The sequence below is a fragment of the Oncorhynchus kisutch genome, unplaced genomic scaffold, assembly GCF_002021735.2.
Source record: "Oncorhynchus kisutch isolate 150728-3 unplaced genomic scaffold, Okis_V2 scaffold3980, whole genome shotgun sequence".
Classification (NCBI taxonomy): Eukaryota; Metazoa; Chordata; class Actinopteri; order Salmoniformes; family Salmonidae; genus Oncorhynchus; species Oncorhynchus kisutch.
This window is the reverse complement of record NW_022265925.1, coordinates 89,766-115,056: the sequence shown is the minus strand read 5'-3', so window position 1 is coordinate 115,056 and position 25,291 is coordinate 89,766. Positions and strand designations below refer to the sequence as shown.

General features: G+C 42.1%; 1 protein-coding gene and 1 long non-coding RNA gene across 2 annotated transcripts; one reads left to right on the top strand and one right to left on the bottom strand.

Moving 5' to 3' along the window:
• Window positions 1–1,114: 1,114 nt before the first annotated feature.
• On the bottom strand, window positions 1,115–2,314 carry LOC116372960 (uncharacterized). The gene is made up of 3 exons (XR_004209461.1): window positions 2,161–2,314; window positions 1,361–1,593; window positions 1,115–1,241 (listed from the first exon to the last, which is right to left on the bottom strand). It is a non-coding gene; the product is annotated as an uncharacterized LOC116372960 (long non-coding RNA).
• A 6,981-nt stretch (window positions 2,315–9,295) lies between these two features.
• On the top strand, window positions 9,296–24,797 carry LOC109884655 (uncharacterized). Its single transcript, XM_031821485.1, has 10 exons — window positions 9,296–9,374; window positions 13,704–13,779; window positions 14,380–14,620; window positions 14,752–15,143; window positions 15,869–21,273; window positions 21,398–21,614; window positions 21,840–22,081; window positions 22,304–22,573; window positions 22,863–22,969; window positions 23,750–24,797. The coding sequence occupies exons 2-10, from the start codon at window positions 13,714–13,716 to the stop codon at window positions 23,965–23,967; spliced, it is 7,158 nt and encodes a 2,385-aa protein (XP_031677345.1). The 5' UTR covers window positions 9,296–9,374; window positions 13,704–13,713; the 3' UTR covers window positions 23,968–24,797.
• Window positions 24,798–25,291: the final 494 nt, after the last annotated feature.

Sequence of the window (25,291 nt, the reverse complement as noted above, 5' to 3'; positions counted from 1 at the left end):
TCTCGAAAGGGAACACCAGCCTGACATCGACTGGAATCCGTTAGGGTGGGTTCAGTCAGTGTTTGGTGCTTGGGGAGTGACTATTTTCCACTGGCTCATCTATGGTCTAATATTACTAATAATAATAATAATTAGATAATTAAGATGTCTTATCTGCATAATATGCTTATGTGATATACTTGTTATTAGAATATATCCGTTTGGACTCTGGTGTTGGCAGTTGCACTTCTTCCCTCAGCTGGGGCTCAGGTACTTGGGGCCCAGAGAGGGGAGAGGTCAGGCTTTTCTTTCACATGTCCTTGGTGCTATGCAGAATATCAGAAAGGGAAGAGGAACATTGTTTTCATATGTGAATGTGTCTTTACCTATTCTTAAACCACGTGAAGGGATGGAGTGATTCATGGGGAAACAATTATTTGTCTCCACAATGTCTGTGTGCAAGTCACTCCCTCCTTTTCTATTGGGGGGAGGTGTATGGCAGTGTCTGGAACCCTTGTATGTCCTCTCTGATGTTGCACTTATCCTGGGATAGTGTATGACCTAGAAGTTCACTCCCCTCAGTGAGCTTGTCCAGGAGTGGGGTAGAGAGGGGTTTACTTGAGATGGGAGTATCTAGAGTTGACAATTGATTTATGCCAATGGATGAGTTGGTGTTTTTCTTCTATGAAGTACCAGGAACGAGATTAGAACCTCGTCTTAGGGACCAAACTGAATGATCATTTATAGCGAATGCTATCTGGCTATAGGATTCTCCTCTCTCAAGTAAAAGTCTTCCTTTGTGAACTGTTCCTAATATCTGTGGTTTGTCATGTCGAAGAGGGGGGTGGATCGATTTTATAAAAAATCTCAGTGGCCATTGTGTTGACAAGTTCATTAGAAATGGGTAATAGTTGAAAGTCAGTGCTATTGCAAAGCTCTTATTATTAAATATGTAGTTTAAGTATAACTGGTGTGTGATGTTTGTCTCTCTCCTCATTTGGTAATACAGAAATTAACCACCACAATCACCACAAACATATACTTCATTACAAAAAGAACAGCATGCACTTTAAGAATGTATAATTATTCCCTGAACAAAACATCCAACAAATAAGAAGGTAGTACAAACCTTGAGGCTTTCCCATCCAAACCAGGCAGGACAATGGAGGAGATCGCTTACACAAAACGTGTCTATTTCAATCCGTGTCGTAAATCCACTCAAGAAATGCCTTCTGGAATGTGTCACCACATATCTTTCCACTCTAATAACATGTTAAACATACAGAGGTATAAGTAGGGGGCAATTTTTATATTAGGGAAAAATATTAACAGCTAATTCCTTAAAATTATCATATTATTAGAACAGTGTATACACACTTACCCTGCCAAAGTGCTTTGTTCTTCCATGAAGCATTCCCACAAAGGCTTGACGGGAGAATCCTGGGGCCAACACCTTCATGTCTTTAAAGGACTTGAAGAGGTCCACTGTGAAGATGGTCTGGTGAGTCACGGTGGCTGGCCAGTAGCCACTCTTTACAGGTTCGCACAGCCCCATTGTCCAATGTCTCAGACACCCGGAGCAGTTCAGAGCAGGAACGGACAGGTTATGGCAGCCTGAGTCAGAAGTAATTAATTACATTATTTAAAAACATGTAAATAGAAGTAAAGTCCTTAAAAACCACATATTTACTTTTTATTCCAATCAGGATGTCCTGCTTGCCACTTGTCACTGTCGGGCGCAACCACACAGCTGTGGCACAGCCATGGACAGAAGCAACTAGAAACCAAAATGTGACTCCAAAGAATCACAAATAAATTGTTTAATATATTGGAGTGTAAATACTGATGCATTAAAAATTGTGGGGAACTTAAGAATGACTTAGTTTAACTGTGTCTATTGGGTGTAGAGATTAGAATCCACTCTGACAGATATGTTATAGAATTATTATATACTGTACAAGCCATGCAGAGTTGTGGCTCACAAGATAATCTGTTGTTTATTGTCATGTAATTTCTCAGTTTAATGAAATGTTTTGCATTAGATGAATGACTAACATATGTCATGCCTACATTTGATCATAAACATGGTCTCATATGTATGACAAATGCATTTTCTTTCACATATCAGTTTTACTGCTTGATTAATAATGTGTTTGAGGTCATATTGTTGTTGGTGCTTACCTGTCAAACGGTAGAGGTAGTGTTTCCTCTGTTTCACATTGAGGTAAAGACCCTCAATCTTCTTCTGAAGATTCCCCGTCTGCCCTGTCTGACTATCCTGAAGTGTGGCTGTCAAACATAGGGCAAGTTAAAAACATGACTCTACTGAGATCAATGCAATTATGAAGTTGGGAGACAGAGAAACATTCACTTTTCCACCTGTTGGATTCTGGCTTGAAATATGCATATTCCTGTCATCATATTAGAACATATTGATAACTTTACACGTATAAGAAATGTATATGTTAAAGGTCAATGAAGGGTGAATAGGAACTTTGGGTATGCAAAGTACTGAGTGAGACAAGGGGAAGTGCCAAAAGTTGATATTCTGATCAAACGTGTTATTGCTCAATATTTATAAGGAAGGTGGCAAAGGGTAGCGGTTTGGTTTCAGTTCCTGGTAAGGCAGGCCAGTTGATGAGGACAATGAGGATTGTGGAACTCAACTCCATATAAGGTCAGCAGTTGAAGAGAGAATACACTGCTGGGAGGGGGGACATAGAGGCCCAACCCGAAAACCACCTGACTGCAGTCCTATCCCATACACACACACACACTTCCACACCCATGAGGGTCGTGACAATACCAGTGAGAGGAACCTATTGTGGAGCGCTGGACGGGCGATCTATAGGCTGGGTCACCCACAACACCACTCCCATCAACCGACCTGTGTCAGGGAATCACAGCGAGGCTATCCAGTTCTCCTCAGATTCCTGTGGTATTGGGATTCTCCTGGCTCCAGCGGCACAATCCTCTCATTAACTGGTCTACTGATGCCATCATGGGCTGGAGCCCGTTCTGCCACACCCATTGCCTGAAGTCAGCACAACCTGCCCTGGGACGCCTTCCTGGGGGCTCGGAAGTCGCCCCGGGCCACTCCGACATCCCTACGGAGTACCAGGACCTCTGGGAGGTGTTCAACAAGGCCAGAGCCACTTCGCTTTCGCCGCACCGACCTTATGACTGCGGGATTGACCTTCTCCCAAGCACGACTCTCCCGAGGACGACTGTACTCTCTGTAGGGACCAGAGACCAAGACGATGGAGACCTACATTGGGATTTATCCATCCTTCTTCTTCAGCCGCTAGCGCATCGACTACTGGGGTCTCAACGACATAACGGTGAAGACCCGCTACCTCCTACCCCTCATCTCCTCGGGGATAGAGCCGCTCCAGAGGGCCACCGTGTTTTCCAAGCTAGATCTACGGAATGCCTTCCACCTGGTGAGGATACGGGAAGGGGACGAGTGGAAGACCGCCTTCAACACGGCCAGCGGCCACTACGAGTATCTGATCATACCATTTGGCCTCACCAACGACCCCTGCTGTGTTCCAGGCTCTGGCCAATGATGTTCTCTGCGATATGTTGAACCGGTTCGTCTTTGTCTACATCGATGACGTCCTGATCTTCTCCTGCTCCACCCAAGAACATGTGCTCCACGTACGACAGGTCCTCCAACACCTACTGGAGAACCAGCTGTTTGTATAAGCAGAGAAGTGCGAGTTCCATTGCTCCACCATCCTTTTTCTGGGTTACATCATCGCTGCAGGGTGTGTACAAATGGATCCCGGGAAGTTGAGAGAGGTGGTTGATTGGCCCCAGCCTACTTCCGAGCTGCTTTATCCGGGGTTACAGCACCCTGGCTTTCCCCCTGTCAGCACTCACCTCGCTCAAGGTTCCGTTCAAGTGGTCTCCAGCTGCCGGACTGGGCGTTTCGGGACCTCAAACATTGCTTCACCACAGCTCCCATCTTGGTTCGTCCTGACCCATCCCAGTTCGTAGTGGAGGCTGATGCTTCTGATGTCGGAGTGGGGGCTGTACTGTCCCAGCATTCTGCCCAGGACCTCAAGCTACATCCCTGCGCCTTCTTCTCACATTGCCTCGACGCCACGGACAGGAACTACGATGTGGGGAATCATGTGCTTCTCGCGGTGAAGATGGTGTTGGAGTAATGGAGGCACTGGATAGAGGGGGCAGAACATCCATTCATCGTGTGGACCAACCACAAGAACCTGGAGTATCTCCGCACCTCCAAGTGCCTCAACTCCAGGCAAGCCAGATGGGCCCTGCTGTTCACACAGTTCAACTTCTCCCTCTCGTATCCAAGAATGTCAAGCCGGATGCACTGTCCCACCGCTATAGCCCCGCGACTACGACCCCATAACCCGAGACCATCCTGCCCATTTCGTGCCTGGCGACGGCACTCAGCTAGGGAATAGGGAAGCAGGTCTGTGAGGTGCAGAGTTCCCAGCCGAACCCCAGGTGGGCCCTGATAACCGGATGTTTGTTCCTGACGCCGTCCTTTCTGTGGTCCTGGAGTGGGCCCACTCCTCCAAGCTTGCTTGCCACCCGGGCTCCCGTCAGACCCTGGCCTTTGTGTCACAGCGCTTTTGGTGGCCTACCATGGTCCCTGACGTGTCCGCATTCATCGCTGCTTGCACAGTTTGTGCACAGAACAGGACTCCTCGGCAAGCTCCGGCTGGTCTCCTCCAACCTCTGCCTGTCCCTCATCGTCTCTGGTCTCATATCTGCCTTGACTTTGGCACGGGTCTCCCCTGTCTGATGGCAACACTGCCATCCTGACCACGGTGGATTGGTTTTCCAAAGCCACCCACTTCATTCCTCTCCCCAAACTACCCTCTGCCAAAGAGACGGCCCAGCTCATGGTGCAGTACGTCTTCTGGATCCATGGACTACCAGTAGACATGGTGTCTGACCGGGGTCCTCATTTTGCGTCCCAGTTCTGGAAGTCATTCTGCACCTTCATTAGGTCGTCGGTCAGACTGTCCTTTGGGTTCCAATCCCACCACCTGGAGCCAGCAGCTTGTGTGGGTCGAATACGCCCGCAACACCCTTCCTTGCTCTGACATGGGCCTATCTCTTATTCAGTGTTCCCTGGGGTGTTCCCTGAGCAGGAAGAAGAAGTCAGCATACCTTCTGCCCAGATTTTGTCCGCCGCTGTTGTCGTACCTGGAAGAGAGCCCGGTCGGCCCTCCTCGAGACCACCTCCAGGTATCGATGACAAGCGGATCACCACCGGACCCCTATCTCCCCGGTACGTCTCGGGTAGAAGGTATAGCTGTCCACCCGGGATCTGCCCGTCCGGGTGGAATCCCGCACACTCTCCCCCCGGGGAGAGGAAGATTATTTAAATGTCTTAATTTTTTTCTTTATGGAAAATAAAGCACATATACAGTGCATTCGGGAAAGTATTCAGACCCCTTCCCTTTTTCAATTTTTTTTTGTTGTTCAAGCATTATTCTAATGACAAAGTATTCAGACCCTTTGCTATGAGACTAGAAATTCAGCTCAAGTGCATCCTGTTTCCAGTGATCATCTTTGAGATGTTTCTAAAACTTGATTGAGGAAAGGTACCTAGTCAGTTGTATGACATGACATTGAATTAAAAGTGTCTTCCACATTTAACCCAACCCCTCTGAAGCAGAAAAGTGAGGAGGGCTGCTTTAAATTAACATCCATGGCACCTGGAGAACAGTGGCTTGCCTTGCTGAGGGACATCTTTTTTTTACCTTGTCAGCTCAGGGATTTGATCCAGCAACCTTGCTAGCCCAACACTCTAACCACTAGGCTACCTGCCTCCATGAATTGGATTCCACCTGTGGTAAATTCAATTGATTGGACATGATTTGGAAAGGCACACACACCTGTCTATATAAGGTCCACAGTTGACAGTGCATGTCAGATCATCAAAGGAATTGTCTGTAGAGCTCCAAGACAGGATTGTGTTGATGCACAGATCTGGGGAAGTGTACCAAAAAATACTGCAGCATTGAAGGTTCCCGAGAAAACAATCTTAAATGGAATAAGTTTTATTTTTTTTATTTCACCTTTATTTAACCAGGTAGGCTAGTTGAGAACAAGTTCTCATTTGCAACTGCGACCTGGCCAAGATAAAGCATAGCAGTGTGAGCAGACAACAAAGAGTTACACATGGAGTAAACAATTAACAAGTCAATAACACAGTAGAAACCAAAGGGGGAGTCTATATACAATGTGTGCAAAAGGCATGAGGAGGTAGGCAAATAATTACAATTTTGCAGATTAACACTGGAGTGATGAATGATCAGATGGTCATGTACAGGTAGAGATATTGGTGTGCAAAAGAGCAGAAAAGTAAATAAATAAAAACAGTATGGGGATGAGGTAGGTGAGAAAGGGTGGGCTATTTACCAATAGACTATGTACAGCTGCAGCGATCGGTTAGCCGCTCAGATAGCTGATGTTTGAAGTTGGTGAGGGAGATAAAAGTCTCCAACTTCAGCGATTTTTGCAATTCGTTCCAGTCACAGGCAGCAGAGTACTGGAACGAAAGGCGGCCAAATGAGGTGTTGGCTTTAGGTGAGATACACCTGCTGGAGCGCGTGCTACGGATGGGTGTTGCCATCGTGACCAGTGAGCTGAGATAAGGCGGAGCTTTACCTAGCATGGACTTGTAGATGACCTGGAGCCAGTGGGTCTGGCGACGAATATGTAGCGAGGGCCAGCCGACTAGAGGGACAAGTTAGGAACCAACAAGACTCTTCCTAGAGCTGACCCGCAGGCCAAACTGAGCAATCGGGGGAGAGGGACCTTGGTCAGTGAGGTGACCCAAGAACCCCATGGTCACTCTGACAGATCTCCAGAGTTCCTCTGTGGAGATGGGAGAACCTTCCAGAAGGACAACCATCAATGCAGCACTCTACCAATCAGGCCTTTATGGTAGAGTGGCCAGACGGAAGCCACTCCTCAGTAAAAGGCACATGACTGCCCACTTGGAATTTGCCAAATGGCACCTAAATGACTCTGAGAACATGAGAAACAAGATTCTCAGGTGTGATGACACCAAGATTGAACTCTTTGGCCAGAATGTCAAGCGTCATGTCTGGAGGAAACATGGCACGGTGAAGCATGGTGGCAGCATCATGCTGTGGGGGTGTTTTTCAGCGGCAGGGACCGGGAGACTATTCAGGATTGAGGGAAATGGCACAAAGTACAGAGAGATCCTTGATGAAAACCTGCTCCAAAGCGCTCAGGACCTCAGACTGGGGCGAAGGTTCACCTTCCAACAGGACAACAACCCTAAGTACTCAGCCAAGACAACGCAGGTGTGGCTAAAGGACAAGTCTCCAAATGTTCTTGAGTGGCCCAGCCAGAGTCCGGACTTGAACCCGATCGAACATCTCTGGAAAGACCTGAAAATAACTATGCAGCAACGCTCCCCATCCAAGCTCACAGAGCTTGTCAAAGGTGATTCAACAAAGTAGAGTAAAGTGTCTGAATTCTTATGTAAATGTGATATTTCAGTGTTTGATTTTTATACATTTTCAACAATTTCTAAAAAACAGTTTTTGCTTTATCATTATGGGGTATTGTGTCGGTTGATGAGGGGAATTTAAAAAAAATCTATTTTAGAATAAGGCTGTAACGTAACAAAATGTGGAAAAAGTCAAGGGGTCTGAATACTTTCCGAATGCACTGCATACGTATCTAAAAAAAAGCTAAACATTTTGGTACACACAAATCAATGCAAGTGTGTGGTTTGTAATCACGTATGAGCATTTTTCATGCATTGAATTTCAGAAACTCACCTCATCCATTCGGAGGAGTAGATTTAACATTTGTATTTAAAAAGAAATCTGCGCAAATCTCCAATAACGGCACCAGATGGTGCCAAAAGTGTTAATTGGGATCTATTCTTGAAGATGTTGGTTTCCTCTTATAAATTGATCATGTAAAGACACTTTACTAGGTTTTTAAACACAATATTACATACAGTATGTTAGCCTTGTCAACTAACATTTTACAGATTGCTATTTGCTAGGTAAGTTAGTCTAGCCGGTTATCTAAACCTTGTAGTAATCATGGACAAATTACTGACCGAGCACACAAGGCACGAGCCCTGACCTCTATGGGGCCCTCATTGATCATGGCAAAATGAGAAGAATCGCATGAAATTAGTTTTAAAACTGCGACATGTCCACTTTGCCCCGTGGCAAAACAGAAACATTTTCTCAACGCCCCATGGCAAAATGTGAAGAATTGCAGGACATAAACTTTAATACTGCACATTTCTCTCTGCCGCCAAGATGGGGCCAATAAAATGTTTTGTCCACGAAGTGTGGGCAACCAAATCTTGCTTAGGGGCCCCAAAAAGCTAGATATGGCATTCAAAGTTGTGTCCATGAATTTGAGTGTTTACATTTGTCAAGCCCTGTCCCTCAAATGATCTGAAACAGTGGCAGCGAGAGAGCTTTCTTATTGTTTCAACTGCTGACAACTTATATCTGCCACGCGGGAGGCCGGGGTTTGATTCCCGGCCAATGCAAAAGATTTATGGGGGCAGCAGGTGGTCTAGTGGTTAGAGTGTTGGGCCAGTAACCAAAAGGTTTCAGGCTTGAATCCCTGAGCTGACAAGGTAAAAAGATTTTGTTCTGAACAAGGCAGTTAACCCACTGCTCCCCAGTAGGCCTTCATTGCAAATAAGAATTTCTTCCTAACTGAATCGCCAGGTTAAATACAAACAATTTTTATATATTAACAGAGTGGGTTATTTAAAAAACAGCTTTTCATTTGAAGCCACATCCCATGTTCACGTCGCCTGTGTTTTACACCACAAAGTTACATCACGGTGCTAAAGTGTCTTTCTGGCCCGTTTACTTTAAGCACGTCATGTGGTTAAGCGGCCCTTTCACAGAAGTGTAGTGCAGTCTTGTATTTATAAAAAAACGGGTTCTCTAATTGTTTAAACGTTATATTGATTACAACAAACTTATCACAATTTCTCATTCTTTCTTTCGTCACCAACACATGCCATGTCTCAATTGACCAAAATGTATGTTTACATTATCTTTTACAGCCTCTAATAAAACGTTCTCCTTAAAATGCATATACTGTAGGGTGAGAGCAAGAGGGTATAAACAGCTGTAAAAAATACAGTAATCTCTCCTCTTCAAGTATATGGGTAAAGTAAAACAAGGAGGCTGGTCTTTGAAATGTGAAAGTGAAACCACTGTGGCTATTGGCTGTGTCAGGTCAATATCAGCTTCAGAGAAAAGTACATAAGAAGCTGTGCAGTGTCTCAAAGTTCACTGTGTTAGAGATGTTTTTAGTCCTTCTCATTTTCACCTTCTCAGAGCGCTGACTGAACACAGAGAAGAGGGAAAGTAGAGGAAAAGGTGAGTTCAAATCTTGTTCACTGTGTAGACTATTCTACATAGTACAACTCGTTTTTTAGGCTTTGATTTATGTTGAAAACTAACTAGATGAAACGGGATTGTTTTCAATGGGCTATTTGTGTGTAGGGTGATATATGCATGAGTGGGACACTTTTTGGTAGATGATTATGTACACAATCAAAATCAGTCTACCCCTACTGAAGTGATGTTTATTTCATTAAGGTCTTATCTCAAATCAAATGTTATTAGTCACATGCACAGAATACAACAGGTAGATCTCACAGGGAAATGCTTACTTACGAGACCCTAACCAACAATGCAGTTTCAAAAAAGGGGCATTTGGGCATTTTTATGATGAAACAAGTTGATCATGTATTATGTACAACCACTAAAACAACATCAGACCCATACTTTTGCTAAAGCGTGGCTTTAAGTTGTAGTGGGACACTTAATTAAGTTGAAGAAGAGGACACTATTTTCTCATAAGAAATACATTAGTGTCCCACTTCACCTGGCACTTGTAACTTTGTTGACGGTTGTAGATAACACACTCTATTTTTACCATTTTGTGTCAATGGCCTTGTACTAAACCATCTCCATACTATTGGGAAATGTATTTGGGAACATTCCAAGGTCTGGGTGAAAATCTATCGAAAGGAGTCTGCACAGCTTTTACTTGACCCTGAAACACCTCTATTATTTCCCAAATGTCCCTTTCATAAATTCAGCCTCCTTTCTTTCCTCAGTTTCTTACGCTGAACAAATATATGAACACAACATGTAAAGTGTTGGTCCCATGTTTCATTAGCTGAAATACAATATTCCAGAAATGTTCCACATGCACAAAAAAAATAATTCTCAAATTTTGTCAACAAATTTGTTTACATCCCTGTTAGTGAGCATTTCTACTTTGGATTAGGGCCTCGTGAATTGATTTCAATTGACTGATATCCTGAACTGTACTTTTTGAAATTGTGGCATGTTGCATTTATATTTTTGTTCAGTGTACATGTCAGTGAGTAGGCTTCAGTTACATGCACACAATAATGCAATTATTGTGGATAGTCAGATTATTAATATAGTAGTTTGGTTAAAAGGTTTACATGCATTGCAAGAAGAAAGATTTACATGGACACATTTGAAATCAGGCAAACTGATGGCTCTCAGATAACAGCCGAAAATTTCCAATCAAAATAAACGTTCTACCACCGAAAACATGCTATTTTTGGGAAGCATATTTGATTCTGAGTTCGGACATATAAAGTTTGCATGTGAAAACTTCTTCAGTTGTGCCGAACTCTTAAGAGGGAGGCATGTTCTGCTGGTGCTAGCGCATGCTCAGATTAATCACACCAGCGTGCTCAGATTAAACACACCACCGGAACAGCGCATAACGTGTTTACATTGGTGGTGCGCAGGTGAGCAAACTGTACACATCCGCAACCGCCTGACTATATGTGATAAAGTGACAATCTGAGGCCCGACCCTAACCCACTAATACAGAAAATGCCTGTAGGCTAAAGTCAGAGATGGCAGAACGATTCTTTGCCTGATTTAGATGTTTCTCTCTATAATTTCCGACATTTTGGTAGACTATTTGTTAGTTAACTTGTCTAAAATTAGATACATGCAGCTTCTCTTTTGTCAATATGTGTTGCCCTAGAAGACCAAATAAACCCTTGCTCACCAGAATAATGTCACAAATCGATGGAATGAATGCTTCAATCTAGTCTATCGGTAAAGTTCTCTGTTATTGCTGATACTTTCGCGGATCAAAGACGTTTAGGGACCGGGATAAAATGCAATCTATAAAAGGTATCAGTTTGACCGGTTTTATGGAAATAGAAACGATTCAACATGGTTCTGATAATATTTCAGTTCGACTTGGAGGCTAATTGAATGTGGTTGAAATACTATCAGTTTGTATGATGCTGATAAAGATAGCACCTCTACAGGCAACCTGGTCTCATAGACTAGACTAACATAGCCAATGTATATCCGGGACACTGATAATAGTGTGATATGTTATGTTTTGCAACCCAATGATTGCAAGTTCGAATTTCATCCTGAACAACTTGAGCATTTTAGCTAATATGCAACTTTTCAACTAGCCTACTTACTACTTTTTAGCTACTTTGCAACTACTGAGCATGTTAGCTAACTCTTCCCCTAACCCTTTTAACTAACCCTTCACCGAACTCTAGCCCTGATAAGTTTTGCGTAACATATTGTATGTTTTTCAAATTCTTAATATATTGTAGCCTATATTTTTCCAATTTGTAACATGTACATTTGGAAAGTATCCAGACCCCTTGACGTTTTCCACATTTTGTTAAGTTACAGCCTTATTATAAAATTGATTCAATCTACACACACACACAATGACAAAGTGAAAACAAATGTCTAAAAACCTGTTTTTGCTTTGTTATTATGGGGTATTGTGTGTCACCCGCTCACCTATAAATAAATTTTACAAGAATGATACATTTATGGATTTTTTTTAGGTAGCCTATTGTTTTGTCCTTATCCAACCCGCCTGCCACGCACCCACCCTTCATCCACACAATATTTACTGACCTTAAACTCATCTACGGGTTATGAGGCAACCCGCGCATCACTAGTTTACATGTCCTAAAAATTCAAAAGATCACTCAGAAAACCAGGTGTTTAATTAAAGCTTACTTGATTTTGACCTTACCCTGATTAAGATAAACAGAGTAAGGTGTTTAGGCCTACATGATTATTGCATAATCTGTCTACTGCAATAATCAATTTAGCCTAATATCGAATTATTACGGTGCAAATACATTTCCCCATTGTAATGCCCGGGGTAAGTGGAGGGAGGAGTCAGACGCAGTAGACAGAGAGTTCAGAGTAGTGCTACTTCTTTATTCACCAACCAGGTGAAAACAGACGCCACTCAAAACAAATGCCCCAAAACACAGGGGAACTAAACAGTCGCAAAAACAACTCACGGACACGAACAACCGTGACTTACATACATGTACACATAAAACAATCCCGCACACCCAGCAGGCAGGCCGGCTGGCTAATAAAGCCCAACTAATAAACCTAATTAACAACAGGTGTACCTAATAAAAAGACAAGGAGGGGGAGGAAAAGATCAGTGGCAGCTAGTAGGCCGGTGACGACGACCGCTGAGCACCACCCGAACGGGAAGGGGAGCCACCTTCGGTAGGAGTCGTGACAACCAGTCCTTCCTTTCTTTCCCTCCCCTTTTTATTTCCCTTTAATTCCTTCCACTCATCCTATGCGGTTTATGTGCTAGGCCTATTTAGCAGTTAGACTAGATCTGGAGATATTATGAACAACTACAACAACATATTCCAATGTACTTTAGAATATCTAATGAAGGAATTTACATTTTAAATGATTAAAGGTTTATTTTGTGCATTGTTAAAAAAGGTACCTGTTCCACTACTCAAACTCCATTCACGGGAAGTGGGACAGTAATATAAATCTCATTTTTATCAAATATAAAAGCTGTTTACATGACTGGTTATTATGTTTCAAATCACTATTCATTTTAACACCAAAAGATAGATTGTTCAATGATAATAATTGACAGAATGACAAACTTATCATTCTAGCGCAAGGTATGGCAGGTTTTTTTGTTTTCAACGGGTCACCTGATCTAAGAAACCTGACCACACACGCTAAAGTGATGTAACGCTGACACCAGAAATGTTTTATGCACAGGACACAAGCAGAACCAACCCAATACCATGTGTTGTGATTGGTTTGCAAAGTTACTATAGTACAGCACCCTCAAACACAAATGTCCCACGACTGCTGACTTCACCACAAGTTATCAAGTAGACCAATACACATACTTCTCATTTTTGTTAAAATGTTAACAACTATTAACAATATTAAATGTCATGCTATTAGATATACTGTATATCATTATTACACATCATAGTTATCTAAAAACAGCATTTTCAAGAAAACATTTATTGCTACTTTTTGTTTGACATGTTTATGCCCCAAAAGTGATGCTTGCGGAGACTGCGGGGAGCTACACAAATTTGATAGTTCTTGTTTCCTATAAGAGAATTGTTGTACTTTTCAAAATAATCCCGTCGATAACCACTGTAAATTATGAATAAATAAATACAACTTGTATTAATAAGAATGAATAAACAATGAATAAGTAGGAATAGCAATAGGTCTGCATAGTGTATTTTAAAGCGTTACCTCATTCTCTGCTAGTATGATAACTTGAGAAAAAGTCCAGTAGATAAATTAACACATTACATTTTAAATTATTCGGTGTAAGACTGGTGTAAGGCTGTTTTTTCCCAACAGATTCTGAATAATGGGGGCCTCGGTGTCTATAAGGAACCAAACCCCTTACACTTGGCACTACGAACTTGTCGGAGACGTAAGTATCTGAGTCACTGTAAAATCATGATAGTTAAAAACGTAATGTAATGTTGTGACACTTCTGTTGCGAACGGGAAACTTTCTTACAGACAACAAAATCAACAGAATTTAAATATGGCAAGGTAATTGATAACGGCAGTAATGTAATTTTGCTGAGTGTAAGGTGCTCTGTGAAATACCTGATCATGACATTTATAAACCTAGATTATTGTCTCTTCCCAATGCTGGCATGCCACAAAGGAAGGTAAACATTATGAAGAGCTGAACTAATAATGGCAGTGTTGTTAGAGTTGAACTCTGTTGATGTTGTTAAAATGAATAAAGTCCGCCCATTGTGTATGATAATGCCATTTTGCTGAGTATAGACTACCTTTAAGTATTGTAGACTACCTGAAAGTGGCTGTTGGCAGTAAAAGCCAGAGCACTTATCAATATTGTCCCTGTGTCAAAATGAAAACCAGTGTAATATCAGACCTGGACATTTTATTTTGAGATCAAATCTCGAAATTGTTGAGCATTAAGTTGGATCGCTGAAGATGAATCTTTACACATTTATAAATTTAAAATGTATATCTGGTAATGATTTTCTGTTTTCCAGGGAGGTGGCAGTGGCACGTTGCATGGCATGGGTAGTGTACAAAGAAAACTCAACTCTAGGAGGATCCATTGCTACCTAAAGTTAAGATATGACAATCACAGTAGCAACTCCTTCTCATATGAGTTCAACAGTCACAAGCAGGACGGAAGTCAAACATTCACTATTATAGAAACCAGTGGCCGTTCACTCATTCAGCTGTTGTGCAACACAGAGTCTAATAGTCCAACATGTCCAAACTATGGTAAGTCAATTCTTACAAATCTGCTGAGCTACATTATCATGTTCGAAATGTTCCTTTTTAAATAAACCATATATCCTCAATACATCGTATATCAGCAACTAGTATTTGCAACATTTGTATTCATCCATCAGGGAAGCAAGAGGAAGACCTTATCCGTCAGCAGCAGGAGGAGATGGAGCGGCGAAGACAGGAGGAGCAACGAAGGCGACAGCAGGAGGAGATGGAGCGGCGAAGACAGGAGGAGCAACGAAGACAACAGCAGGAGGAGATGGAGCGGCGAAGACAGGAGGAGCAACGAAGACAACAGCAGGAGGAGAGGAGGCGCCAGGAGCAACTGGAGAGGGAGAGGACGATCCAGCAAGAAATCGAAAGGGAGAGCGAACTTTCGGGTAAGAAGGTGTCAAAGGGACGAGAAAAGCTGAGACAGAAGCTGAGACTAAAAGGACAACAGCGCCATCACCAGCGTACACAGGTACTACACCAGATGATAGAAGATGACGCTGCAGCAATCAGAAGGGATGAGGTAAGAGATATTAAATAAAGGGTTGTAGAATAGGTTTTATTTCGCATGAATGATTTTGTGTTTCACATAAATGTTGTGTTAACTTAATGATAAACATATTATATATTTCTGAAAATACAGTTTTTTCATATTTACACACAGTTGCCAATTTACATGGAAACATCACTAATAGAAAAAATGTTTATAGTATGACACTGTTACGGTTTTCTAGTGGTGATGAAGGAGAGTCGGACCAAACTGCAGCGTGTCGATTGCGATCCATATTTATTAAACAAAACGTAAACACGACTAAACACTAAACACTACAAAACAATAAACGTAATGAAAACCGAAAACAGCCTATCTAGTGCAAACTAACAGAGAGTACAAGTAAGACACTAAGGACAATCACCCACAACAAACTCAAAGAATATGGCTGCCTAAATATGGTTCCCAATCAGAGACAACGATAAGCACCTGCCTCTGATTGAGAATCACTCCAGACAGCCATAGACTTTGCTAGAAAACCCCACTAGCTACAATCCCAAATATATACACACCAAAACCCCAAGACAAAACACACCACAATACAAAAACTCCATGCCACACCCTGGCCTGACCCAATACATGAAGAAAAAACACAAAATACTTAGACCAGGGCGTGACAGACACACATCTTTTAGTGCATCTGTACTAAAATATTCCTTTTCTTTGCAATTTTTTGTTTTGGGACCATTTCATTCTAGCCAGGGGACTTGAAAAATAAGTTTGAAGATCTTCTGAAGAAATACGAGATCACTGAAGACAAAGGCATGCAAGAGGACAAGCTTGAAAACCGAATGAAAAATCTTCAGAATGAACTAACCTTTAAATACTTTGGAGAGCCTCAACTGTCGATCTGGTGTCAGTTGACCATAGATCGTGCTATCAGCCAAGGAGAGCAATCGCTCACTGAGCAGTTTAGCATCCTCACGGCTGTGACAGAGCTAACGTTGACCAATGACTCGGACACAGACAGTAAAGAGGACCAACTACCTGACTGGGACCAGAAGTATGACTTTCTCATCCGTCTTCTTGAACAGCTGTACAGCACAAATCCAACAGTGGCTCAACAACTTGTTCTGAGCATTCTTGACGTGTTCACAGAGGTGTCAGAGAAAAACAAGGGGCTCCTTAGTCAAATTCTCTTCAACATGATCTGGACACCTTCAGAAATTCTGCTCTTTTTGCGAGGTGTTTCAGGCATAAACCAAGAGTTAGCAACCTCAATCCTTCATACTGTGCAGACAAACAAGCTGGATCTTCTCTCTACTCTCTCTGCCCTGAAAGATAAAGACCCTGTCAACTCTCTACAATTGTATGCTGAGGCAGAAGGGGACAAGGATGCTGACACCATTGTGAATGAAATGCAAAATGAAAAGTACCCAGAGAAAATATTGTCCATAATGAAGGAAATTCTAGGATATATGACAGAGGAACTTCCAAAACATGCAAAGGAGGACTTGGATCAGGTAAAGATAGAGGAAGCAAAGCAGATGATCAAGTCACTGGATTTTACTAACCCTGACCTTGCTGTTCTCAAGGAGGTCCTAATAAGGATGTCTATTGCTGTGCAAGACTGCTCAACCATTTACACTCAAAACGGTAAGAACATAGAAGGCTACTTTCCTAGCATCACTCCGCTGGAATCACTGCTCACTGCTGTGAAAATAGAAGGCTACTTTCCCCGACTCACTCAGTTGGCATCACTGCTCATGCTCCTTCTACCAAAGTTAACAGGGAAAAAAGGTATCCTTCTGGAAATCGGCACAGGTGAAGGAAAATCTTGCATCTTGGCTATGTTTGCCACCATCCAGGCCATCCGTGGCACTAAGGTTGATGTTGTGACCAGTTCTCCAGTCCTTGCTCGCCGAGACCAAGAGGAGTGGAAGAAACTGTATGACATGTTTGGTGTCACATCCTCTGTTGTGCCACCACCACAGATACAGGGAAGCTCCCCTGAAAGCAGGGATAGTATGCTACAGGAGGCTTACAGGAAACAATTAGTTTACGGAACCGTTGGCAGCTTTGCAGCAGACGCTTTGAGGCAGGAATTCGAGAAGGACACCACACGTGGGGAGAGGAGGTTCGACATGGTGATTGTGGATGAAGTGGACTACATGACCTTGGACAATGGAGTTCAGGTGACGTTTCTATCCCACGAGGCAAGTGGCCTGAGGCACCTCGGACAAGTCCTTGCTAGCATATGGGCCATGGTATCTATGTGTCAGCCAATTGAGGTGGAAGATACTGGAGAGATTGAGTGGGCAACTGGAATCCAGCATTTTCACAAGGCTGCAAAGTTAGCTGTTATCGGTCCAGCGACATCTAAAGAATTCTCTGAATTTCACATTTTGGAAGCCGGAGTGGAGTTGGGTATCTATTCAGATGAAGATTTTGATATGTTCATGCATGCTCTAGAGAACACAGAGAATGACGATACAACAGAGAACAGGAGAACTGTTGATACATTCTTGGCCAAAGTTGGAATTACTCAACAGTGTGATCTGCTCACCATAATGGAGAAAGCACTGGAGAATGATGTGGCCATTGACTGTTACTCTGTGACAAACAATAAAGCCGTGCTGGTTGAGGAGAAAAGGTTGCACAACAACCCTGATATCCTGGAAATCAAAATGCTTCTCCTCGAGAATGGACGAGCCAGCGAGATCATACCTAAAGACAAAGTCATTAAGGCAACAGTCTCTGAGCTGAAGTCTAAAATCAAATATTCTGGCAGCTCTCAGTCAAACTCAGAGTTTCTTGTGATCCCCTCTTTCCTTGAGAAGTACCTTGAGAATCAGTTACCAGTCTTTGTGGAAAACGCCCTGAAAGCCATCATGATGACACAAGGCAGAGAGTACATGATTGATCAGACGTTGGAAGCTGTCAGAGACAAGCATCTCTACCATGCTATCATCCCAGTGGACTTCCAGGCCAGTGGAGTGTTGGAGAAGAACAAACGCTGGGGGGACGGCCTGCAGCAGTTTCTGGAGATGAAACACCAGCTGGCAACCACTCCTTTGTCCAATGTGACTAATTACCTTTCAAACTTCCATTACTTTCAAAAGTACCTGAAAGGGAATGGGATATTTGGTGTGTCTGGGACATTAGGGGGTGATGCCGACAAAGATTTCCTTGCAAGGCATTACGAAACAGACAGCTACATAATACCAGCTCATCGCCATAAGAAGGTTGTTGAGCTTCCAGCAATTCAGGTCAGTGGGCAAGCCCAGTGGATGGAGATCCTCTGTAAGACAGCAATGAGGGTGGCAGAAAGTGGTCAGGTTGTCTTGGTCGTATGTGAAGATGTCAAGACCGCAAACGAGCTTCTGAAGAAAATAGAGGGTGAGAATCCACATCCCCCCATCACATTATACACAATCAGTGAGAAACACAACATTGAGAGAACCAAATTCAGAGGGGGACATGTAATCATAGCCACAAATCTAGGAGGTCGTGGAACTGATATCAAGGTTGATCAGGATGTCAACATACGTGGTGGCCTCTTCGTCCTCCTGACACATTACCCTGGGAGTCGCAGAGTGGAGAAACAGGTGTTTGGAAGAACTGGTCGGAAGGGAAACCCGGGCATGGCCCAGATGATCCTCTGTGGGGATAACCTTGCCCCAGCATACCAGGGCCAGCCTGTGGAGATCATGAGACAATTGAGAGAGGAGTACGAAGTCCAACGCATCAAAGATATGGAGACAGATGAGCTTCTCGAAATAAAAATTAAAGAGGACCTGTTTGGCACGTTTTGTGAATTTCTTGACAAGTTTCATGGCAACTTCACAAAACAGGAGAGAGATGACCTGTCAGGATTGGGGCCAAATGATGTCCCTGAGTGTTTTAAAGAAAAAGGCCCTAAGTTTGATTACCAGCCTGCACTCAATGCTTTGAAAGAAACATGGTCATTGTGGCTTACCCTTCACGAGGAGCACATCCGTCAGCACGAAGATATCAGTGTTCTTAAAGCAGACCTTCTTGAGCATATCACAAATAGGGGCAACATGCTGCTGAATGGAAAAAGTCAAAACTTCTATGACCACATTAAGCAGGCTACCGGCAGAACAGACTTGCACCTTCGCAACAAAAGTAAGTGTGACTATGAAGCAAAGTCCTACTGGAAAGATGTTGAAGAATGTGACCCTTTTTACAGTGCCGTGGCAATGTACAACCAAGCTTTCATCACCATCAACATGGGAAAAGATGGCTACAAAACAGAGGCATGGAAATTACTGGAAAGGGCAAAGACATCTATGGATGTTTACTTGTCAGAAACCACAAATACCATGATTTCTTTTCAGATTGCCACAAGAGGCAACTTTGAACCACATCATGAAGGAGAATGCAACTTTCTAAAGCAAATAGATTCCAGGATGAGCATTCACAAAGCTTGGATACTTAACATTGACCTTGCAGTAAATAAACTTAAAGAGCTTGAGGGTGAAGGCACAGCCATAACAGAGGTATCCTCAGTGTACAGCCTCTCAGAAAATCAAGACTACATCACAGGAAATGAACTCACGGCCTTGTATGACAATGGCCTGAGCATTGTGTTTGAGGTGAAAAAGAAGCCAGAGTTCAGCTTTGACGCTTTGATCTGTTTCTTCATCGGTATGTGTCAGGTCATCCTTGGAGTTCTGGTTTGTGCCCTGTCGTTTGGCTCTGCAACCCAGATTGGCTTAAATCTCATCTCTGAAGGAGTCTCTGACATGATTGAAGGGATATCTGGCATGATATCGGGCACATTCGATTGGGCACAATGGGCCATCTCCAAAAGCATCAGCATTGGGATGTCTCTGCTCTCCGCAGGGTTCAGCGCCATTAGAAAAGTTGCCATCACAGCATATAAAGTCCTCAATGGTACTATGAAACTCTCATCTGTTGCAAAGGATATCATTGGCACAGGAAAATATGTTTTCAAGTCCGCACAGGGAGCAGCAAAGTCTATCTCCAAAGAAACAATTAAGACTGCAATGAAGAAACTGGCATCCCCTACAAACATGAAGATGGCTCTAAAACACGCAACCAAGAATGCATTTCAGGAGATAGGGAAGCAGGGTGTAATCACAGGAATTAACTATGCCATTGATGCTGGAATTGGGGCCATCTTTAAAACTATTTTAGAAAAAGCTTTCAAAGACATGGTCAATTCAACAGTCAAAAAGAATGCCGAACTAGATCTTAGTCTCACTGAATACATTAGCTCTGCAGTACCTAAAGGAGCTTTGCAGAACCGCAGCAACTATAAGATTGACTCAAAGCTTGAACAACAAACAAAAGATTTAGTTCAAGTTATGACAAAAGAACTTATTCCTGGCCTCATGACTGATGCCACCACATCCCTAGTCAGTGATGTTATCAGCAGACTCTCTGAGGTGTGCAATAATGCAACTGACCTTGTGGAAAAAAGTATTGCAAAAGGAGTCAAAATTGAAAAAGGAGTCAAAATAAGTGGAGAAATAGCTAAACACACCACAACCTTGGTCCAAATGATTCGGTCTATTCCTACAGAACATGTTATCAATGACATATTTGTCCTCGAATTAAAAAAAGAAATTGAAGAGCAGCAAAGATATGTGGAGCAGTATGACCAAGATGGCAGACATGATTTACCAGATGTGATTCGCCTAAAGGATGAGTTCCTAAGCTCCATTTCGGAAAGTGTCTCCGAAGCGTTCATAGATGCTTGTGCTGGTCATATGTCCTCTTTTGTGACGGGAACATTCAAGAAGAAGCTCAATGGAGTTACTGGAAAAGTTGTTGACAATGTACTTGGCAGACACAAAACTGAAGCCTTTTTCCAGGACCGGCAGCATAAACATGATATGAAGTCAGCCAGTCAGAAGACTGGGAAAGCTCTGTCAGAGACTGACACAAAAGAACTTCTGGACTATGCAGAGAAGATTGGTGATGTTAATCGACCAGCCTCGGCCCTGGACATTTATGTCCTCACAAACAGTGACCTCCTCCATGGTAAAGGCATCCAGTTCAAAGTGGTGGATCAAGATGGGAAAACGCTCTCAGAGGAGTCCTACCCGGGAACGAACAGCTCAGCCGGCCAAATCACTCTACGGCTGACCAAAGAGCCTGATAAAACACACAGGTATTTGTCCTAAACTGTTTGGTAGACCTTCATCAACAATACTGCAAATCTCCCAAAATTAGGATCTCTCCATTAGAACTACATTAATGAGAACCAATGGTGCTCTTTATTTCTGCTCTTTCAGTGAGGACGGAATCCTCTCTAAAGCAAAAGACAGAATCCAAGGAGTGGAAAGTCCATACAGTGGTCACTTTGACATCATCCAAGATGGCAAAGTAATCCCTGTGCGCTCAGAGAACAAGAACTGCCTGTACCATGCCCTAGCACAGGCAACATCTAACAGGTCAGAGGATGAGATCACAAGTCAAGCTGTGAATCTACGAAACAATGTTAAAGACCAGGTACTGTACGCCTACTCATGTCTACGTATAGTTTAAATAATTCTTAAACTAAGTAACTTTCTGAAATATGCCATTTTCATCAAATCCGATGAAAGAACACTAGGAAATTAAGATGATTGGTAGATACCAACTGTATGAATAAAATAAATAAATATAACATATTGCATCTTTAACCTTGGTTGTGGAGTAATTAGAGTTATTGATACCTGTTATGTCTTCCCATAGATTAAAGGGAGCCTTCAGGCTTATAGTGAAATGGTTAAAACCCAGAAGGCCTATGATGCACTTGAGAAAAATCATGGAAAATATGCTATAGTTGGAGGGGCCAGGAATAGAAAACGGACGAATGATGGGGAATATGAACATGATATCAGGCCCATGAAGAATTGTCCTTATAGTTCCTCAGGGATAAATGAGTATGACATAGCCTTTACGTACCACCTTGGATTAGTTGGTCCTTACAAAAGGTATTTTAGCATAATAATTTTTTACATTTTTATATGGGCATTGTTCAAATCTACCAATGTTATTATAATGACCCTGCATTGTTTTTACACTTGAATATATTATTAAGACCAGAAATGTATATAATAATTCATAAAGCATTGACATACAAATTGTGTAAATAGATGTGTTTACTTGAATTGTACTTCCATAGTACAACCCTTTCTCTTCTATTCCCTCATCAGCGTCAAAAACACCAAACTTTTCTCTGACAACATGGGGGAAAGAGGCATTGTGGAGGCAGACCATATCCCACCAAAGAATTCCCTGAAGCTGGCCAGAGACCACAAATCTCAGATGAAAAATCTTCAACAGAAGAATCCGAAGCTTTATGATATGATAAACAGCATTGAATCAGATCAAAATGGAGGGAACCTGCTCACAATGCGGGTTCTCAAACAGCATCACAGGAATGCTCTAACCACTGGAAGGAGTAAGACATCTGTCATCTGCAGGTGAATTATCTATTAATATAGGTGCAATCCATCCCTTCCCTTTCTCCCTGTGATACACAACCGAGGCTGAAATAAAAACACAGAAACAAACTTAATTTCATATAATTTAAGCAAAGTTTCTGCCTGGTCCCCTTCTTCTTAGACCTTTCAGCCCTTTAATTTAGCTACAATGTAAAAAGTTCCATTCTTGTGGTGTTTAAGGAATTGAATACTTACTATCTATGCTGCTTCCCTATTCGTAATGTTCTCAATCTCCTAACAACACTGTGCATGGCCTTCCAACTCATAGGAAGCTGCTGGCGGATACACTTGCAAGCGGAGATGTGGAGAAATCACTGAAGTTATCTTTCATCATGGCTCATCCTATTGCTTCCGACCAGCTCAGAGACAAAGCAGGTGATTATTGTCCTTTATACAATGGGTGGGTCTATTCCTGAATGCTAATTGATTAAAACCACATTCCAGCCGATGTCTATTCCACAAGTTACCACCGGCTAAATATATGATGTTAAAATGCCTATTTACTCTGACTGCGCAATCCACTGTCTCATCAGCCCAGCCAGGCAATTTCTAAACTTGATCTCCACTATAAAAGCATCTAGACGTTATCTCACATTTCTTTTAGACTAACATTTAGTTTTCAACAGCGAAGATTTGCCACATTTGCAACGTTGTTTCAATATTCAAATCTCCAGCTGTCCCATGGTAATGAACGTGTCGGGAGTTGGGACGAGACACACAGGCAGTGTTTCTCAGCCAGTCGAAATAATGAATGTGTCCTGACGAGTGAGCACATATTCTATGCCAGGCGAAATCGTGCCTCATTATCTCATTGTTATGGATGTATCCAAATTAATGTCACTAGAAAACAGCTTAAACAAATGCAAATGCGGCTACTTTGCTGTTATTCTGGCTGCACTTTTTGAAGTGACTGCAACTTAGCATTAGTTGGTTAGCTAGCAAGCAAGGGATAAGAATGTTGCCAGCCAGTATTGCAATGGAACATTTAGAACGGTTTGCCGTTCTAAACAACACCCGTGCCAATGTATCCTCCAAACACCGTCTTCCCGGGCATTATCCCTTAAGTCTGTCCTTCTTATATAGGAAATTCTTCACTAGATTTTTCTCATTTTCACAGAAAGTTTTAATATGAATTTGTTTATGTTTTTATTCTAGGAAAGCCCAATAAACTTACCCTGGGATCCATTGATTTATCTCCTGAAGGAACGGTGTTCTACTATAAAGCTGGCTTCAATCAGATGCTGAATCACCATAGTAAAGAGGGGATCATCGACCAGAATCAGCAGGCGAGGCTGAAGTCCTGGGTGTCCGATAAGAAGTACATGGACCCAGACACCCCAGAGTACAACAACATCCTTGCAGCCATCCAGTAACACAACCTCCACTGGAGACATGTTAGTAAAGGGATAAAATCATACTTTTATATTCAGCATATGAATATCATGAATTCAGTATAATCATAATGTGAATAATTTCTTGTTGAACCTTAGTTGAATGACAATTTGACCTTTCTACTGCTGCATAATTACTATACTTTTTTTGTTTGTGCTTCCACACGGTAGCCTATGGCTTTTCAAAATAGATACAGTAACTTATGTGCAAGGTGCATGAGATATAAGCTTGTTAAAACAACTATAGGTTCTTTACAGTAAACTGTAAATTGACTTTTGATTTTGTTTCATTCAATACTGTATACTATACTGGATGCCAAAGTTAATTTCTCAATGTCATAATATTTACTGATGTCCTAATATTTAATGTTTGTAGTTTCTTAGTGTTCCATTTTAGTGTAATGATCATGATAACCTTTTAAAATCAAATCAGAATGTATTTGTCGCATGTGGAGAATACAGTGAAATGCTTGCCCACAAGCCCTTAACAACAATGCAGCTTTAAGAAAAAAATAAAAAGTAAAGAAATATTTCAAATAATTAAGGAGCAACAATAAAATAACAGTAGCGAGGCGATGTATTTTATGCTCATCATCAGTGGTTTCACAGTCAAATCATGGTCTAATTGGCAGTGTTTATCATGTATTTGATTTCTTTACTATTGGATTATGGATGATTTTATATTTACTCAATCCAAGGTAGTGTTTTAATCTATTTGAATAAATGTTTGCGGTCTCAAAAATATTATCTGTATTTGAAACTATTGATAATAAACTGATTTAATTTGCAAGTCTACTGCAATGTGCACCTTTGAGTGGATTAATTTTTGTCTTTCAAATCAAATTTTATTTGTCACATACACATTGAGCAGATGTTATTGCAGGTGTAAATGCTTGTAAGCTTAAGCGCTAGAACCAGAGCTGCCCTATCTGACGGCACCATCTCTCTCTAACCAATCAATTGTGCACACGTTATGTTGTCAGTTTGTGAGTGTGTGATTTAATTTTTGTAATTCGTTTTTTTTTATTTAACATTTTTTTAAACTAGGCAAGTCAGTTAATAACAAATTCTTATTTACAATGACGGCCTATCAAAAGGCAAAAGGCCTCTTGCGGGGGTGGGGGCTGGGATTAATATAAAAATACATGTAAAAAATATATAGGACAAAACACAAATCACAAGAGAGACAACACAACACTACATAAAGAGAGACCTAAGACCACAACATAGCATGGCACCAACACATGACAACACAGCAAGGTAGCACAACATGATAACAACATGGTAGCAACACAACATGGCATCA

Excerpts from the sequence above, each read along its gene's own strand:
- LOC109884655 (XM_031821485.1), top strand. The coding sequence starts at position 13,714 with ATGGGGGCCTCGGTGTCTATAAGGAACCAAACCCCTTACACTTGGCAC. Across the intron at positions 21,274-21,397 it reads GAGCCTGATAAAACACACAG|TGAGGACGGAATCCTCTCTA; the intron begins GTATTTGTCCTA and ends CTGCTCTTTCAG. Across the intron at positions 22,970-23,749 it reads CCAGCTCAGAGACAAAGCAG|GAAAGCCCAATAAACTTACC; the intron begins GTGATTATTGTC and ends TTTTTATTCTAG.